The following is a 19790-nucleotide window of genomic DNA, read 5'->3' as shown; positions in this document are numbered from 1 at the left end:
GCATGTGATTTACACATCAATAAAACACAAAAAGCGTAATACAATCTCTATGTGCCATAGATAAACATGACATGGCAAATTAAATATCTAGGAATGTCTCATGGTCCAAGTGACACATTACTCCTGATGTGACAGCCCTCAGACACACCTTATGCAAAACATGTGGTGTGCCATCTTTATGCTTCACATATGCTGTCGTGACCTATGAGGATATCTTACAAGGCTTTCTTGAACTCATGCAATTAGAAAGAAACATGCAAGTGACAATCAGCTAGTGTGGCTTCGAAATATAGCTTATTTGTTTGAATGTGCGAAATTTTGCATATTATAATGAGGAAATTCCAGCACTTGGCAAATTTGCAGAAAGAAAAGAAAGAAAGAAGGAGCACTTACGTCATTGCCTGATATATGGATTCTATCCCATATCTCATTGCAAACTCGTCCACAATTTCTTGTGCAGTTTCTTCAAAATATATTTTCCATGCATCATCCTGCATAAATGTGACGGGTACGTGAGAGTTCAGCAAAGACTGAATATTTATTCTCTATTAATTTCTGGCAGCATGAAGGTGACTTGACCAATTGTTATGCGCAATGCCAGGCCTGTCTCCTCCAGAAAAAATGATAACGCATTGTTGTATGAGTTTAGGAGAGCTGCTGCATGGACGTGGACTAAAGTTGCTGCATGCCAGCAATTGAAGGAAATAGCATGGATTACAGACGCAGCAGAGTGACTCCACGACTGCGGTTGATGGGAAAGTTTTGTTTTGTCTACTCGTTTGGATCAATAACACAAAATTTTGCATTATTGAAACACAAAATACGAAGGATCCCAGCTCATGAAATGTTTTAGTGAAATTTGAGTGCGAACAAAGCAGCAATAATCTTTATTTTATTTGTGGCTGTTTGACGAAAGAAGGTAAAGGACAATTTTGCTGGCCGCACCACAGCTCCCTAGCTGATAGGTGACATCTGAACATCGGCCAACAGGATGAAGAGGTAACAGTTTATAAAATGGTCAGAATAGAATAAAGTATAAAGAGAGAAAGAAGAGCAAGGAGAAGAAACAAGAAACAGAAAGATGGACTATTTATAATATTTACAGAAGTCGTAGGAATTTTCACTTCCCTTGCACTGTCGCAGCTATGTTCGCTTACATATGATGTGTGTAGGAACAGCAGGGCATGAAATACCGACTCAGCTACTCCTGAAAGGAGCACAGGCTCTGGCACAAAATATTTTTTGAAGTTAATAAAATAAAAATGCTGAACACTGTGTATATGCAACAAACTGAGAGTAAATATGGCAAGGTTATGGAAAATGGTGACTGAGAAGCAGAGACGACAGCAGCGGCACAAAGAAGAACCAGGGGAATGAAATAAACAGCCAGGAAAGAATGAAACAAAAGGACAAGAAAGTGAAAAAGAAAAAGAAAACAGAAGCAAGCACTTGGTAATGCCTTGAGTCACTCTGCTGCTGCAATGAAAACAAGTTCCACTCAAGATTATGATTCGGATTTGTACTTGTATTTTAGTGAAATTCAAAAGTTGGTAAAGCCATTATTGCTCCTCAAATACTAGCTTTATCATTAAGTGCCACAAATACATCATAGAATATGTCACATTTGTAACAGTTCAGCAAATTGGCTTTCTGTTACAATGTTTTACTGCTGCTCATCTTAATCTGATGTCACACTTACAAAGCAGGATTACTGTGTCAGTCAGCTTTCATATAGTGCTTTCAAACACAATGCAAGGTGATTACAAGGTTGTAGAAGTGTGTGAATATTCCAATCTTTCAAATAATGAATCGAATATTGCGCTATTAAATTCAAAGACCGAATTGAATTGTCACCATTTATAAATATGAAGATTTTAAAAATAAAGTTTATAAACATTTGAATTTACAAAGCATGCCCAATTTTAAGCATAAAATTGGAGTAAGAATGTGATATATGTCATCATGGCAACCATAGCGGACATAAGACACAAGAAGTTTTGTAGTGGAGCACACTAAGTCACTCCGGAAACCAGACTTCAAAAGGTATCATTCCCACTCATCATTCGCTATCATTCGCACTCATCAATGAGTTCTGAGCATGCGAATAAACTTATTATTCGCTCCTAATGCTCCATTTCTGCATTCATTAAACAATGTTTTGTGACATGCAATGTAACAATAGAAACTTGCTAATGTGAACATACTAGGATGTGAAGATCGCATTATATTGATGATGAAAAGGGCTGTTCACTATTGGAAAATTATTTCAAAATTTTCTACATTTTATTCAATTCGATTTGCTTTTGGCACTATTCAATATTTATTTGATTTCCTCTGAAAAACTACTATTCACATGACACTCCTACAAAGTTGGTTGGTGATAACTAAAACGTGCAATATAACAGCACTGAGCATGCACATATAAATCAGAAATAGGTGACTCCTCTTCCTGTGGGAGCTGGAGCGAGCTAGAAGCCATGTGCAGAACAGTGTTCTTGAACAACGTCAATAACGACAAATACAATCATGGACTACTGTCAACACAGCCACGGCACTGCCTGTCCTCAATCTTCTTTGGCATATTGTGACCTCCTGTAACACCATGTACAGCAAGTATGCACACAATGTTACATTGGATATTCAGGAGCACTGAATATGTAACTTCACTTGCTCATGCTTGTGTTCCATTGTCTTGCTCCCTGCTTGATGTTATAGTATGCCTCTGCTCACAATAATGCATTGAAATTTAAGGTACTTACCCCTTTAGCTTCTGGCAGTTTCACCATTCCCCCATTTTGCTCACAAAGGTAATAAAACAGGCTCTGAAAACACAACAATAAAGAATGTCAAGGTTGTTCACACTCAAAAATAACGTCATGAGTACAGTGATTTTTATAGTGTTTATGTCGAATCAATTTCAGGGGCTCTGTTTCATTTCATTCTTGGTCAGAACAAAAATTTGGCAGAGACACTTAAGACTGCTTGCGTGTGGGAATGCGAAATCATTATAGTCCCTTTGGTGAAATGTTTTTTTTCCGCACAAAATTTGTCTGCGCAAGCTCTTTGTCTGTGTTCTGTCCGATTTAAAGTCTCACCTGCGTTCTAACTGTGCCTCGGTAAGGCCAAATCAAAACGCACCAAGCGTCTCAACTCGCTTGCTTGCCTGTGAGGACTTCATAACTTCGAAGGACCCCTTAGCGGCGTTCAATTGGACATTAATGCATTTTATTTTATACACCCATGATGTGGCGCCACCTCCTCCCATTGGCTGTGCAATAACGTGCCCAATGACGCATGCACTAGGCCACATGTTTAGTGTGACGTGACGTGTGCAATGACACACACTAGGCACACCTTTAGTCAACCAGAACCATGGAGCCATAATGGCATCGGAGAAGCATGCCCGTCTCACACCCTGGAGGCCCGGGTTCGATTCCCACTCAGACCGAAGTGTACCAAATTTTCTTTTCAAAGCCACTGTTTTGCTTTGTTTACAGGAACCTCCCTGAGAAATATGACATCAATCTGGGCATTTTTGACGTCTTTTTACTCTTAGCGGCGTCGGCCATTTTTGGTACCATCGCTCGGTGCTGCCGCCGCCGGACTTTCGCATAATGGGGCACATAATGCTTTCACATTAAAACTTATCAGCAATCCTGTATACCAGTCAAAGTATAGTGTGTTTGTAGACACTGAGATAAAAAATCACTAAGAACAGACTGCAATATAATGAACACAGCATTGCAAGCATGGATAAAGGGTGGGTGGAAGACAGGAAAAAATTTGTTAATAAAGCAAATAAAGAAATAAAGCACTGGGCATTTGAGAATAACACTTCGGAGTGGCTTTGAAGCACTCTCACTATAGATGTACAGGTGCCAAGCTTCAGCTTCGTCAGCCTTAATGTCTGATATGTGGTATATGAACTCCCTTTACAATTTGGCAGCTTTTATCTTGATGCAGGAGATAAAAGGATGCACACTCTTTGTTGTTTCAGCACCTCACTAGGGTGATTTGGAGACCACCACCTTTCTAAATATCTAAATATAGCAAGGACCTTCATTTAAAAGGTCACAAAGGGGCTTGTGACTTTGGATGTGCTTAATCAACCTATGATGAAGAGAAATGAGCACTGCCAGTGGATAAAAACATCGTCAGAACAGTTGAAGTAGTCCAGCAGTTGCAGCAGACCATGAATGATGATGACCCAGGTTATGCAATAAGAACCACACTCACATTTGCTGCGAACAAGTTACTACTGGTTTATATTAAAAAACTGATAAATTTGGTTTCTGAATCGGGCACTCAGAGGAGTGTGGTATATGATGGTTCTATTGTGATATGAAAAAATTAATCTAAAACTGCAAATTCAACCAATGGAACAACTATCACAGCTATGTGTATGCACCTGCACTTTATGGTCATGTTCACAAGGTTTTCGTTCCTGGCAGTGGTCTCAGCCATTGTGAATATGAACTGTTCATGTCTTGCCTTTACACTACTTTCAAGAGAGCCTTTATATTATTTTATTGCTTATATATTGGGCCACTGGTCATTTTGGACCAGCTTTAGATATGTAAACACCCTCATCTGAATGGTTGAGGAAGAATTGAGATGCACCAGCACTCAATGAAAAAGAAAATAAATGTGCACAATTTATACAACGTGCATGAGTATGCTGTAGCCAGCAGCCAAATGAGGTGAATGTTTTTTGCGGGTGTGCCATCCTAACAGACACAATGAACGAGTAGGGGAAGATGCATGTCCCCTTCAGCAATATCTACGCTCACTCACATGGCCTGCATGACTGAGGTGTGCCTTGTTGACTTCTGTGACCAAACCAATTCATGCCTTCTAGATTTGAAAATGTTAGACTGAAAGCTACTCTGCCATCCTTAAGCAATAGTAACACAGTTCCAAAGTATCGTATTACCGGAGCCTATTAATGAGGCATAATGACAAAAAAAAAGACAGTGTTGTTAGAGCATTCAGCTGCTTTTGACTGCGCTAGTCCTTGTGTACTTCTTCATTGTGGTTTCGTGTTGTGTGCGCAAAAGTTTCATTATGATGCTTTTGAAGTCACATCAACTCGTCAGTAATAGATGCTGAAAGCTGTTATACTCGACAAAATGTCAGAAAGAGTAAGAGACACTGTACTAAATCTTGTTAAAATGCATTTTTCTCTAAAATGTCACTGCTTTCCTCGAAGTGCTCATTCTTCTCAGATACACTTCTTGTGCATCTAATGCAAGGTGTTTCTCATAAAGTTGCCTTAGCCCGCACCCAATTAATAATGTAGCTAAGGATGGGTCTGTAAAAAGTTAACACATGCAAATTAGAAATTAGAATTAGCAAAATATAGCATAACACTGCAAAATAGACAGGCTGATAAAAGGCTCTCCTGCACAATAATTACACATAAATGATCGAAAGCGACTAGTCACAAAATGTTAAAGAGTACAGGCATCACTATTTTCTACTTTCATTTTTTTTTTGGCATTAAATGAAGGTTTAGGATCTCTAAGTCCATGAAAATATGCTGGCAAGCATCGAGGAACCCAAGATAAATTATTATATTACGTGTTTCTTTAAACCAGTTTTGGTACACAGAAGTGAATGTCTCATGACATCATGCTATTCTGGCTTGCTCCATTCCTGTGATCACAGCAGCTGCCACATGCAAGCACAGCCAAAAGACACATACACAGCACTCTTGTTTATTTTATTACGGGCAACTTCATCATACCTAGTCTTATTGCTATGTGACATCAGCAAATTAAAATATTTCATGACATCATGATAATGTTTATGATGCCAGGTTAAGTATTTCAAGACCAACTTAAGCATAAAATTTATATATCTTACAAAAAGTTTGCCAACCTCCATATTTGCTAAGTGTCATCCTCTTACATGCAAGAAGTGTGTAGTAGAGTTTCTCCAACTTCAAAAATATGTGTCAGTATTTTTTAACTTATAGCAGAGGTAACAAGCAGGAAGGAAAGGCTAAAACAATGTCGGCCTTTCTTTTTTCCAATGCCTCATAGCGCAAAGAAGTAGTGCAAAGTGCAATATCTTAACTATTGCGCTGACTGGTAAGAGACACAATTTGAACTGGCAGAAACTTTGTCACTGATAGAAAGGAATAACTGAAGTAGTCAGTACTAGGGGCTGTCAAAAAACAGCAAATCTCACCTCATGGAGACAGGTGTATTGCACATGGTATGGCGCAACCTTTTCCTCACCCTTGATCTCAACATTGATGTGGAGCCGAATAGCTCCCGACACTGCAGACTTGTCAGTGCGTTTTTCTGAAAGATGAGTCACACATGGCGATGTTACTAGCTAGATTCAGAATATGTTCTCTGAAAATGTTTGTGCTCCTTGCTCATTGACTGAAAGCAAAATTTACTGGGACATTCTGACACAAGTTGCAGCTAGAATGAAGCTTTCCAACTGTAAACACGTAGAACAACAAACACTCAATAACACGTTGGAAGATACATTATGAACACACGGCACAGCACGCAGGAACGTACATGCGTGCATACACACGCACACACGCACACACACACACACACACAAACACACACACTGTTAGTGTTGAACAGCACCACCTCAAGCTAACAAGATATCTATGTTTTGAACTTACCAAGGTTGTACCAGACATCCATTTCTCCGCTCAAGGTTCTGACTTCAATGATCGTTTGGCCAAGAAAATCGTCCGACTCCCTCGTCAACTTCTGCCGCAACTTTGACTTCAAATCGTTATCTTCATCCCTATAAAAAGTGTTCGAACACTTTGTTTCAGATGTTGTGGTAGTTTCCCAACATGATGTAACATTTTAAGGTAACTAAGGTAAGCTCTTCACTACAACACTAAAGCCTGTACTGAGCTACTATTGCACATGTTTGCAGTGCATAACTGAGAAGAACAAATAAGCACTCCATCATTTATACTGCAAAATAAGTCACTAAATTAAATTCGAATTAAATTCTGAGGTTTTGCATGCCAAAAGCATGATCTGATTATGAGGCATGCCTTAGTGGGAGAATAATTTTGACCACTTGGGTTTGCTTAACATACCCCCAATGCATGGTACATTAGCGTTTCTGCATTCCACATCTTTCGGAATGTGGCCGCCATGGCTGGGATCGAACCCTGCGACTTCGTGCTTAGCAGTGCAACGTCACAGCTGCTGAACCACTGCTACACATAAAATAAATCCTTGATTTCTTGCTTGGGTATTTCAACATGTGATCACAGTAGAAATAAGTTCTAGTTTTGAGGATGTTGGCAACAAAGTAAGGCAAACTTATAAGCGTGCATGCTTATGGTCTGCTAGCCTTGACTGGTGAAGACAATGAGGTAACTTACCAAACCCGCACTTTAATGCGGTCCGAAGAGTTATGGCATTCGCTGCAGAGGAGAATTCACAAGAAAATTTTCAATGCCACATATTAAATCTGAACATTCATAGCATGCAGTTCATAACCAAAAAGTAAAAAGTAGCATAATTGATTGGTTGACTTGTGGACTTGATTTAATGCCACAAAGCACCATGGTGGTGAAGAGATGCCATATTTGAGGGCTCTGCAATGATTTTGACCATCTGGGGTTCTTTAGTGCGCAACCAAAGTTAGGCATACTAGTGTTCTTGCTTTCCACCCCCCATCATAATGCAGCTGCCTGGCAAAAAAGTAGTTTTATTGTTCAGGTGATGTGAAAAAAAAAAAAAAAAAGACAATGGCACTGTCAATAGGAGCCAGCCACAACATAAGGCAAAAGAATGTCATAATTAAAAAACGATATGGCAGTCAAAATAAAAAAAAAAAGATAATGAAATGGGACTTCAACTGCAATGAAAATTATTACACAAAGGAGAAAAAAAGAAAAAGAAAAAGAAATTCGTAAACATATATTTTGTGGTCAGCCTCCACAATTCGTATGCAATGGTTCCAGAACCATGTGGCGGAATGGATTATGCTGAAACTCATGCGTTTGTCAGGTGTGTTTGTCAACAAAAAACAATGAGACAAACTCACAAGCAAAACTTCTCATTCCAGACTGGATTCAGGTCTCTTGGCATGGTTCGCGTCCTTTTCTTGGTCTTGCCAACTTGAACTGTCACGTAGGGATCGCTTGTGCCACTTTTGTCTTTCGCTATGAGACCTTGCGCGCATATGACTGCACATAAACCCAGACCAGGTGGCGATTATTATTACTATTTTTTTTAGTTTTGCACATGTGCATAAGTGTGTAGAAGTGAGGATGTGTACACATCAGAGAGGTTACTGCATTTATTGAACAAGCATAGTTAAGATAAGCTAGTATGCTAAGCATGTGACAAGAAATGTGCACCTCCAGCCACTTAATGTAGCATAATTCAAAATAAAATTACAAGACTAAACAATTATGTTAGCAGATAACAGACAATGAAGTAAAACAGCTATGCAAGATGCAATGGGAGTTATATTTTGTGCTTCAAAATGGAAACTGTACGTTACACAATTGAGGCAAGAAGAAGGCATGACTTAGCAATTGATTGATTAGTTGAAGTGATAAAATGTTTTTATTTCTTAGCTGCTGCTGTGGCAAATGTCCAATTATGAAAACAGATAGACAAATATGTGACACTTTGTTTTCTATGTAAATAAAATTGCACATGCTAATTATTTAAATAAGCTAGAAAACAACCCAGATTGCCCGAAGGTGAGAACTCTTAAGGAGATGATAAAAAGCATGAGCTTAATTTTTTTAGCAAGACAGCAACATGTACTGCAACATCAGTGGCACTACTATATTACAGCAGACTTCCATTATTTCAACATCGGTTAAAATTTCTCTTCTAATTTGGTTGTGTTCAAAATTCTGATCATTTGGAAAAAGCTCATTATTTAGAAATTGGAATGTCAAATACCAAGCGATTAAAACTACTGTGTATTATTGGTAGTGGATATACAAATGAGCATGGGAAGGCACTGAAGGTGCCGACAATAACAGCTAACTGTTAAATGCATGCTTTCAGAGCGCAGTGTGACAGTGGTAGTGTGGATGGCCTATTTGAGTTATCACCCACCACATCTGAGCTTGTCATAGGCTACATTGTCTTGAAAGAATTATATGGTAATGTCAGTGTAGATGCATGTGAGTCAGTGATAGTTATGTAAAATGCAAATGTCATGTGTTCAACAAGCCAATTTTGCAAGGTCTACCAGATTTGAAATAACGGAAGTCAACTGCGCAGAATACATGTAACTGACTGATTTGCTAATAAAGCTATATAACCGCATAGTATCTTAAAGCTGAGTTTCTAATAAGTACATAAAACACATAGTCAAATAATGTTCAAAGGGGCCCTGAACCACTTTTTATCGAAGTGGAGAAAGGCATTTGAAGTGAAAATAGGCTATTTCAGAAATACTTTGCCGCCAAAAGTACTTCAATGCATTCAGCAGAGGTGGAGTTATTGGCAATCAAACATGGCCTCCGCTGTGCTCCCGTTCCTTCTTCAATGCCTTGCACTGTCAAGGCTACGGCAGAGCGGGACGTGGCCACAACGCTCCACCTTCATAATGTCACCGTGGCGCGCAGTTCAAATTTCATTCTGGATGTCAACGTAGATGCCACGACTTTCGATTTTGGTGCCTAAGATGCGCTCAACATAAGCCAAACACGGTTGTCCACAGCGAGCCGTAGTGCACTTAGCCAGTGGACTCGTGGCAACACCCAGCGGCTGCTATGGTGTAGCCGACCGCAGCGACCAATAGCAGCCGTGTATTGGAATACGCTTTATTACGAAATAAAGTGCACAGAAAAGAATGAGGATCATGGCTTCTGTTGAAAAGAGAGCGTTTCAGTGAAAGGTGACTTCGCACTCTGCTTACAAGCTCCACGCACCGCGTACGACAGCAAAACTTGACCGAGATGTTCACAGCAGCGTATGCTACCCACGGACTATGTTATTTCACCAGGCCCGAGGGGTGGTTCAGGGCCCCTTTAATTATACCAGTCAAGAACTACAGTTCTCTAAGGCTACCTTTCTCATATTCTACATTAAGTGACCATCAGATTGAGAGAAAAGCGGCACACACAAACCTTAGGCCATAATATAATCTCTAAATATAATTAATCTAAATGCATAATATAATTAATCTAAATGCAACACAACTATTAACTATACACTAGTCTTGATGTCACATATGCTTGAAAAGTTAAGAAACTGGCGCTAGTTTTTATGCCACAACAGCATTGCTTGCCTGAATGGGCTTAAACATAGAAACTGCCCTTTGGTTGCTGAAATTCTCAGACAACATAGTCTAGCGTACAAATGCTGTATAAAGCTGCAGTATAATGAATGAGAACTGAAGCTTTCTCTGCAGTGCCTGCTTTGAGGACCATAAAACCTCACTACACAAAGAATAAAACAAAAACAAAACAAAAAAGGAAATATTTTTTTATTTGTTTGTCTAGTTTATGCATACATCCAATGACTTTCCCTTTTCTGATATCTTTAATGAACTTCCATTTGCTAAGATAACTTAACTTGGTTCCAGCAAACATATGCTATACATTCCTACAAGGGTAATAGATCAACATTTCCAGAATTAAACAAAACATTGCTACTGTTCCCACCTGAAGAATGGTGCATGGAATTGTACTAAAACATAATTTTATTCTTTTTGAGTCATGTTGAATAGATACGATAAAGCTCCACTAAATCAGTTTATACTGAGATAAAATATTCTTTGAAAACTCCATTTTCATTCATTTTGCACAAGAGGGTTGATTACTAGTAGAAAAATTCGAGGCCAAGTTTTCTTGAAATCTTTGCTCAGACCACAGCATTGGCATGACAGCGTGACGTCGCAGATTTCCAAGTATTTTCTCATATTATGGCTAGTATTTTGGCACGGAAAAGTTTGTGAGAAATGCTAGGTTGAGACTCTGGTTCCCTTAGAATTCAATGTAGTCCGTTAGCGATAAAAAATTTGTACCTAGACTCAAGTAGATGCAGCAAGACCTACAACGTCACAGTGAGCTGGTGTGGGAACCTTTGTACAGTGCCACTGCCCACATTTTGTCTTTTTCACCTTTACCAAGCCGCCACACTTGAAAAAGTGTCCATTTTATTTCTGCAGAAGTATGCAATGATACTTTCTGCTGGGCAAGATTGTTCACCACTAAGAGTCACGTGTGGAGCACCAAGACAGGATGGATGCTCTCCAGTCTTTATGTGGCACTTTATGTGCCATCCTTTAGCTCTGCATGTTTATGTTTAAGGTTTTAGTGCATGTAATTTAATGTGGGCTTTCAAGGGCACTTCCAATTCTTCTATAAAATAAATTGTTTAAAAGAGAAAATTTATGTGAGGTTTTATGATATCCATGTGGTGCAGTAATTGTTTTGCAGGTCCACATTCAATTGAAGCTATATATAGAAAACAGCATTTGAACACCAGACCAATGACTATCAAGCCACTGCTGATTTGCGCAGGCACCTTGGCTTCAAGAAGGTTAACTCACACGACACGCAAGCACTTATTATATCAATGAGAGTCGAGGTTGGAAGCACTGTCAATTTAATTATAATTAGAGAAAGGCAAGAAATACCTGAAGATAAACTGGATCTCTGCAAGTAAGTGTGTTGTTAATGACACATGGTTTTGCACACACATGACACAGATGGTTAGTGAATGTAAGGCTGATTCAGTTAAGTTTCTCCCGTGAGAAACTGTAGCTTGTTACTGGAGGGAGATAAACATGCATAAAATCCCACTCAGTAAGTCCATAAAAGGACAATTTGTAAACAAAGTTAAACGAGCAAGTGACACAAATGTTCCTGGAAATATGCAGCCCTGCCATAATGGAGAGTGGTATGCTGCTCAGCTGCTAGAAAGTGCCCCTAGTGCGAGTAATGAACTAAGCTGAAAGCTTTTCTTGGCAAGATTATTGGCACTTGTTCACATTTTGTGCTTTTCTAATGGCATGCTGATAGTGTTTTGCAGTGGTCACGATAAGATGAATGCATGTGTTTGTGAGCATATATTTGTGTGTGTTTATGTGTGCATGTTTCCGTGCATATGTTGAGAGTGTGTGTGTCAAAACTCCCCATGTATTGTTTTTTTTCTTTCAAATCAGTCATCCATAAAACAGCCACAATATATAATTAAAAAGCAAATGAATGAGCACCATTACGCTAGACAATAACAAACTTCCAGATTAGCTCATTACTAATATTACATGCCCCACCTAGCAGCAGAGCAGTGTAGTTTTTTAAGACACTCATTTAAGACAGAGCAGTATGTCCAGGAAGCTTTGGATCACTCTTCGTAATGCTTTCCTTAGCATGTACAGCAAAGATAAGTTGCTTGACGCTGTAGGGCCACTGTGAGGAACATGGGGCAAGCACATGATGTGAGAGGAGCTTGAGTGGCATGCAGAGTGCACAGGAAATGTTGGCAGGCTCTATTTTGTACACATACAAGGCCACTTGCAACATGCACAGCAAGCAGTTGCACAAGCAATGGAGAGGAGGCAGACCAAGTATCAGGCAGCATGAGAAGGGTAGCAAAACAGCCCAGTTGATACATAACTAGAAGAATGGAAAAAATCAGCCAAAAGATGCACAACATAGGGAGCATAACACACAAACAGACTTGGTGAAAAACCTCTCTTTGTGTGTCATACCATAACCTCCTATATACACTTCTGTGCCTGCCGGATCACCACAAAACAGCTGTTGCGTATGGAAGTACCACATACGTAGAGTCAAAGTCATGATAGTAGTTGAAGTACGGTAGCAACAAACCTTACTAGCACTTGATCACAAAGCACTGGTACTATCCGAGTAATCCCAGTAAAAAAAAACAAAAACAATTGACTCTGATTAGCTTTTCCAATAGGAATCAACTGGGACCAATAGAAACCAATTAGTTACGACTGGGTCAGAGGAGAAACCAATTGGAGTTGCCAATTCAAATGAACTGGACCCAAGTGGAACCGATTGGAAAATCCCTAGTTCCAACTGGTTACGATTGAGTCAAAGTGAAACCAATTGAGTCCAATTGGACTAGCCAATTGGAATCAACTGCACCCATTTGGGAAATCCTTACCTCCAATTGGTTACGATTGAGTCAGGGATGCAACCAATTGAGTCCAATTGGACTTGCCAGTTTGAGCCAGCTAGGCCCACCTTACATTCCCAACTGAGCCTAATTGGACTACCAATAGGAATAAACTAGCTTGACCATTACCAACTGGGAAATCATACTTTCAGTTTATGAACCCATTCAAGGAAACTGCATTGAGTTATAGCTATATATGCATGCAGTACTAAGGCTATAGCAAACCTGTTTCTGACAGCTGGAATCCTATTTAAGTTTGCTTTGTGGGGTATATATGTGTATTTGTATTTCCCATTGGTGCAATTGGTCATTCCAACCAATTGGTTTAAACCAATTGGCACCCATTAGGTACCCCCCAACTGGTCACACCAACATAAACCAATTGGTCATGTTCCAGTTGGTTCAATTGGTCCAGTTATGTACTAATTTACGATTGGAAATTTCCCAATTGGAGTCAATTGCTTTTTTTGACAGGGCTATGCAGCAGTGGAGGACAAATGTTGTCTGTGCTTTAGAAACCATGCTGGTTATGTGTGGCAGGAGCCAATGATCTTGTTTTGAAAAGCAACTAGAAACAAAACATACATATTTCACCACTTCTTTTTTATTGATGCCCATATCTTTTGTCTGTAGAAAACACAAAATATGTGAGAAGTGTGCCGGAGACACACTGTGTTAGTGGTGCTAGAGCTATAGTTCTAATGATGGCTGTTTCCGATTGTTTTGCCAATGATCCGGCAAGCACTGAACATACAGGAGGCTATGGTGATACCCACAGCTGAATTTTTTTTTTCCATTCTTCGAGTAACATGACCTTTCCGGTCAGGTCAATGAGGCAACAAGACTAGTGTAATCAAATGTAAACAAACTCTGTAGAGGCCACAAGTTCAAATTCCTAACTTGCAAAACAGGCACAAGCTAAACTTTGTGTTATATGTTGTTAGGGATTGTTGTCTCATATTGCGTGCCATGACATCTCAGGGATGCCATGGGAGCAACATGTGCTCTTCCCATCGTATATATTGTACAATTTACACTAACTGCTGCTCTGAGTACTGCACATTCATAATGTAAGCAAAACCAACAAAATCTTTGTGAAATAAAGTTCTCCACTGGCTTTGCTTTTTCATTTGTCTTCAGTGCACATGTATTACCTGGTAGTGCAACAGTTAGAACATAAATAATGACAGTTCAAATAAACTCCATCTAAATATATCCATTGCCCACTGCACAGCTCCTCTCCAACTTCTTTTTAGTATCATGATAACTTATTCATAACTCCCTCTTGTGTCCAAGGCAGATAAATAGCAGATAGATAGATAGATAGAGTACAATATAGATTATTCGTCTTAATTCATGGGTGTGGTGCAGGGTACGGTATATACAAATGAAACCAGATCTTAATATTTAATAATTTACCTGCATTTACTGCATTAGTCAACATACCATGACTAAATAAAACAAAACAATGCCCCAAATTTTCTTTAGTGAAGACCCCTGCTGACCTCGTGCACACAGCAGAAGAAAAAACAGGTGCAAAGTAGAAGAATGTCTGATGGATTTCCCAACCAGCTTCTTCTTTCCAGATGTTCTTTATGCAGCTATATTTCGATATGTCATGCTGTGCCAGCAAGAGTATGTTACCCCAGAAGGACCAAAAACAGAAGTCTAGCTTAGAGTGGAGAGATGGCAGTGCACCCATGTGTGGTGTGGAGGGGGCAGAACCCATGCCTCTACGGGTCTCCTCCTACTTGTGCTGCTAGATGGAGTGGCCTCAGCCACAAGATGCAAGAGCCAAAGGAAGTATGTGGAAGAAGTAATTTGAAGACGGATGACAAGCAGGCTGTGACGTGAACAGAAAAACACAGCCTGCATCTAGAACTAAGCTTGCAGCAGAGTAGCAGCATTCTGTGTCTGAAAAAGCTTTCATGACCTGTACTTAGAGTAAATTTGGTCCGATACTTAAGAAAATGCAATATCTTAGTTGTTTTATGTTTGAAGAAATTCCCACTTTTACTATTGTGTAAAATTACAATTGCTTCGAGAAGGAATTCACAAATGATGTTGAAATCAATAATAATATTAATAGTAATAATACTAATAATAATTACAGAAAACATTGTAATAGAAGTCTTTTTTTACGCCACACACAATAAAAAGATTGTCAAAAATAAATAAGGCAGAAGTAATAGAAATATTTTAGTTGAAGGTTTAACTAACTGATATATGCTAAGTAAGTTAAAAAGCTTCTTCTGGTAAAGGGCAAAATTCAGGGCCAAAGATAATGAGTGATTACAGCTGCACACTGTCTGCTACATTTTGTTCAGACACAAAATACCAGTACTCTAAAGCAAAATGCACCAGTCAGCCAGAACCAGCCATGACCAGCCTAAGCGCATTTCTTGCATTTGGAATGGCCAAGGAGGAACGAGTAAAAATAAAAAAAAGGAGGGGAAAACATTAAGAAAAGTAAACATTATGAAGCAATTTGAAAATTAATGCGCAAGAATAAGCAGGAAACTATATGAGATGGGCTTTGAGATAAGAAGGAAAGAGAGTCTGGCCACATGAGGGCAGCTGGCATGGCGCTGGTACCTGTGATGGCAATTTTGCACGACCACTTCGACGTGCCCTCGAAGATGCATTCTTCAGCTTGCTGGAGGGCATCAATGTGAGAGTCGGCGTCAATTGTGAAAGTCAGCCTGCAATAGTAGAAGTTGGCTCTCGATTGTTGCTGCAATCAAAGGCTGCCATAATCTGTTGAAACCTGAGCATTCTGGGACTGCTGTCACCCTGCTGACTTGGCTGCAGAACAGCACAAGCATGGAAAAAGTTCCCATGGCAGCGTTGAGCGGCATTGTCTTGAATATTTTTGGAAAGCTAAATTGACATTCAAGATGTCATTATAAAAAATTGGTACGGCATGGATAAAGGCCACAAATACATTGCATATTTCATTAAAAAAAAGGAAATTGCTTGTACATGAATGCCCAGCCTTAACTTCTTACACTGCTGTGTGTAGTCTTAACATGGCTCTATCAATTTCTCACGCTCTTCTTCCCATGAGCATAAGTATTCCAAAACTCATAAAACCAGTTTTGTAGTGATGCAGTGTGTTGAATTTAAAGCATGCTTCGAAACCTCATGATGCTTCGAAAATGTGTCATTTGTTCTGCATTGCAATGCAACTGCTGGGTTCCAGTAGTTGCACAAGCATCACATGATTGCACAAAGAATTGTTGCATGGCACACACAAAACTCAGAGTGTGCACAAGAGATATTGCATGAGACACGAGGCAGATCACTAGACAACCACTTGCGCAAACGAAAATGAAAGAATCATAGAGAGGTAGGTTTCAGACACTCAACAAAAACAAAGCACAGCAAGATGTGGGGCACGATAGCACAAGGCAGGTGTGGAGGGGAGAGGGTCGCTTGTCAACACCGACGCAAAAGCAGCAACTTCACACCACCACAACCACCACACCACGTTGCTCTTGGCAAGCAGGGAAGAGAGGCGATGGGGACATGTCCTTCACAGCAATGATGTGTGCATCAGCTGGGAACAGGTTTTGCCTTGGGATCACACAATTCCACGGACAGTTTCTTGCGTCCAACGGTGGTCTCTCTTTTCAGTGAACATGTGTGCGCAGTTTTGCCAGTGGTAATCCTATGGGTGGCTACACAGTCTGCACAAAACACTTCAACACTCAGAGCCAAAGGATGCTGTGAAGGACAGCTTAACAGCACTAGTGGAACCATACACAAGGTAAACTGATCTCAGTGATAGTGTAAGCCATAGTTTAGTTCAAGAACTCGCCTCTTAGCCACTTTATAGTTTTAGTCAGCACAGTGCAATGCACATCATTTTAATCACCAATGTCTTCATTAAACATTTCATGGATTAGGCGTTCCACACACCACCTGTGTTGCTGTATTAATCGCAACCTCCTCTGGCTAATGAGGCATATACCACAACAACAACTCCAACAGGCACCACTGCCACCTAAACTGTAACATGGAGTCTTCCACCTGTACATGTTCAATTGGTGACATCATGAAATGCTGTAGCCATCAGTGCTAACGTGAGCAGGCTTTGGCACGTTGGACCTACCGGTGATGGCTATTTTAGCTGACCACTTGGAGGTTCCGTCAAGCACGCTCTGCTTGACTGCCCTCTGATGACCCGTGTGGCTCTTAACATCCACGCCAAATACGGCCCTACAATGTTGGCAAAGTTCACACATACGCTCATGTTGGGACACCAAATGGTGCATGCACACACAGCACATGTGGAAGGCTCTTGCCTCCTGCCCAGGAAACGTAATTAACAGTAGGCGTCAAAAGTTTCAGACATATAGGTGCAGCAAAATATCAGCCTAGTTTTAGTTTAGTTTGCAGCCGGTAAAATAGCACGAAACTATGTTTGTCCCATACCCTAGTACAGACTTCAAATCCAAATTCCAGGCTACATAACCAGGCTCAAGAAATATTCAGCTTTCGCTCAGACTCTGTGCACCGTAAACTTTTGATGCCAACTGTGTTGACTTTGCGACTAGAATGGCAGGCATTAAAGATAACATTCCCATCGTATACCATAACATATTAAACGAGTTTACATCAGCAGAAACAGCATGTTTACAAAAGCATGAGCGTATCCTCTCTACAAAATTACATATTGGTCAACCTATCAGCGATTTTTATTGACACTGTTTACAGTGTCATGGTAAAAAGATGTGTTGAAGTAGCGCAGCATTTCTTGTTGTACCTCAACGAGATTCTTGCAATTTTGCAAATGCTAGTGAGCCAAAGAGATAGCAGGTTTGGGCAAAGAAGCTGCAGAAGAGTACACCTATGAACAATGGCATGACTGAGACTGTGCTCGTAGAATTTTTACGCAAACAACTATGTCTTGCAAGGTGTAGTATTTTTAAGGTGCCTTCTGCCTGCTGTTAAGGAAAGTAAGTGTCCAACTAAATTGCAGCATCTAAAGTTTTATTGCTGTTGCATGATTTCCTAGTGTGTGCGACAACAGGTACTTGCAAAGCCCCCCGGTTATTTCCTTGAAAGGAGAGTTTTGAGAAGACATGAAATTTACTGGCTTTTTACTGTCTTATGCTCTAATAATTACTGTATTTTCTTTTGTGCTGAGTGTCATTTTATGGCCTTGCTAACTGATACTCTGCTCCCAGCATAGTTTTGCAGCAATATATGCCACTACCACAGCTTAGGTTCCCTGGAAGTGTTGCACTATTACGTTTGCTATTGGAAGTTGTTCTTTTCGCTGAAGCTTGTTAGAATAATGTCAGTTATGGTAGCTACTGTAGACAGAATGAAAAGCTAAGCCGGTGATAACCTACTTGTACCTTGCACAAACGTATTTTTTATTTTGCCCATGCACATTCCACATGACTGCAACTAAGGTCTGGGAGCTCAAGAAACCCACAACAAGAAAAAAACAATTTTATGCGCTTGCTGGTAGAAGGATTAGGGTTAGAAAAAATGAGGGCAAGAAACACACATCAACAGGATGAGTGACAAAATGTGTGTTTGCTGTGTGGCCTTTGTCCTCATTTTTTCCTGCCCTATGTTCCTACCAGTATGTCTGACAAACTAGCTCAAGCATATTTCTGTTATGATCTTAGCCTATGAACTCTTCACTATGTGTAGTGATGAAACAGTGTTCTACAAATGCATCTGCACTTTTTCAGGTCTCTCTCTGCATAAAAGCAGTCACGGTCAAATATACCTGCTTTGGTAAAACCTCCCCAAGAATGCACCAAGACCTCGAGTGGCACTGCTTGCATAGCAGAAATTTGTCACAAACAATCTACAACTGTGTAACTTAAATAAAATGAGAGCAAAGTGCATCACAGAGCATTGGATGTCCTGCTTCTACAAAGTCTATGATCCTCATAAAAAAAGTCCTGGATATGGCCACCGGTTGTATCATATGAGCGGATCCTCTTAGGTTATGAAAATATTTAATATATGAGTGGCTTAGCATGTGCAGCATCAACTACACTTTTTTTTTTTAATGAAGAGGCTGACCTTATGAAGAGACCTCATCCATGAGACCGTGATCAGACCCATATATCCCCTCATCACTCCTTATCATCCTTATCAACTCATTGACTGCTTATCTGTCTGTGTTGTGCAACAACACAGATAACACAGTATAACCTATTTATATGGTTCAGATATATTTGCCTATTGCAAGCGTGGATGTTAAGTCCTGTGGGTAGATACTCAGCCTCTGATAATGGACCGGGTCGTAGCTTCAAAACTCACCCCTGCCAATGTTTTTATTCAAATTTTTCCATTCAAACTTATTCGGTTTTTCTTTATGAAGTGCATTGTGTTACGCACAGATGGACCAACGGACAGATTTCTTGGCTGAGCCGCATAAGAATGCCTACGCTATAAAGTTATAGGATCATAGAAAATGGGTTCATTGTTAAGTGACCATGAAAAAGTGCTTGATGCGTGACAAAAAAAGAAGAAATATACTCACTGGAAACACAATATGTTGCAACTTTCACCTCGTGTTAAAAAAAATCCAGATAAAGTACAGTATGTGCAGTAACATGCCTTACTTTTATGTCTAGTGAGCAGTTGCACATTCTTGCAAGAACATAGTAACAGAGGCAGAGTGATGAAACAACC

General features: G+C 39.9%; 1 protein-coding gene across 8 annotated transcripts in view; it reads right to left on the bottom strand.

Annotated features, from left to right (window-relative positions):
* LOC119443015 (protein unc-13 homolog B-like) overlaps positions 1-19790 on the bottom strand; it is a 353237-nt gene that overhangs the window by 52464 nt on the left and 280983 nt on the right. For 7 of the 8 annotated variants that reach the window (XM_049662517.1, XM_049662516.1, XM_049662519.1 and 4 more), the window contains 7 exons: positions 15720-15826; positions 8044-8185; positions 7376-7417; positions 6650-6777; positions 6193-6308; positions 2760-2822; positions 394-491 (listed from right to left, as the gene is read on the bottom strand). In XM_049662517.1, coding sequence (XP_049518474.1) covers positions 394-491; positions 2760-2822; positions 6193-6308; positions 6650-6777; positions 7376-7417; positions 8044-8185; positions 15720-15826 — 696 coding nt within the window. Of the gene's footprint in view, positions 1-393; positions 492-2759; positions 2823-6192; positions 6309-6649; positions 6778-7375; positions 7418-8043; positions 8186-15719; positions 15827-17238; positions 17346-19790 lie in introns of all 8 variants that reach the window. The other variant, XM_037708124.2, reaches the window with a different exon arrangement.

This window comes from Dermacentor silvarum, chromosome 2 (genome assembly GCF_013339745.2).
Source record: "Dermacentor silvarum isolate Dsil-2018 chromosome 2, BIME_Dsil_1.4, whole genome shotgun sequence".
Classification (NCBI taxonomy): Eukaryota; Metazoa; Arthropoda; class Arachnida; order Ixodida; family Ixodidae; genus Dermacentor; species Dermacentor silvarum.
Note: the sequence above shows the minus strand (reverse complement) of the source record. Positions and strands in the feature narration are given on the sequence as shown.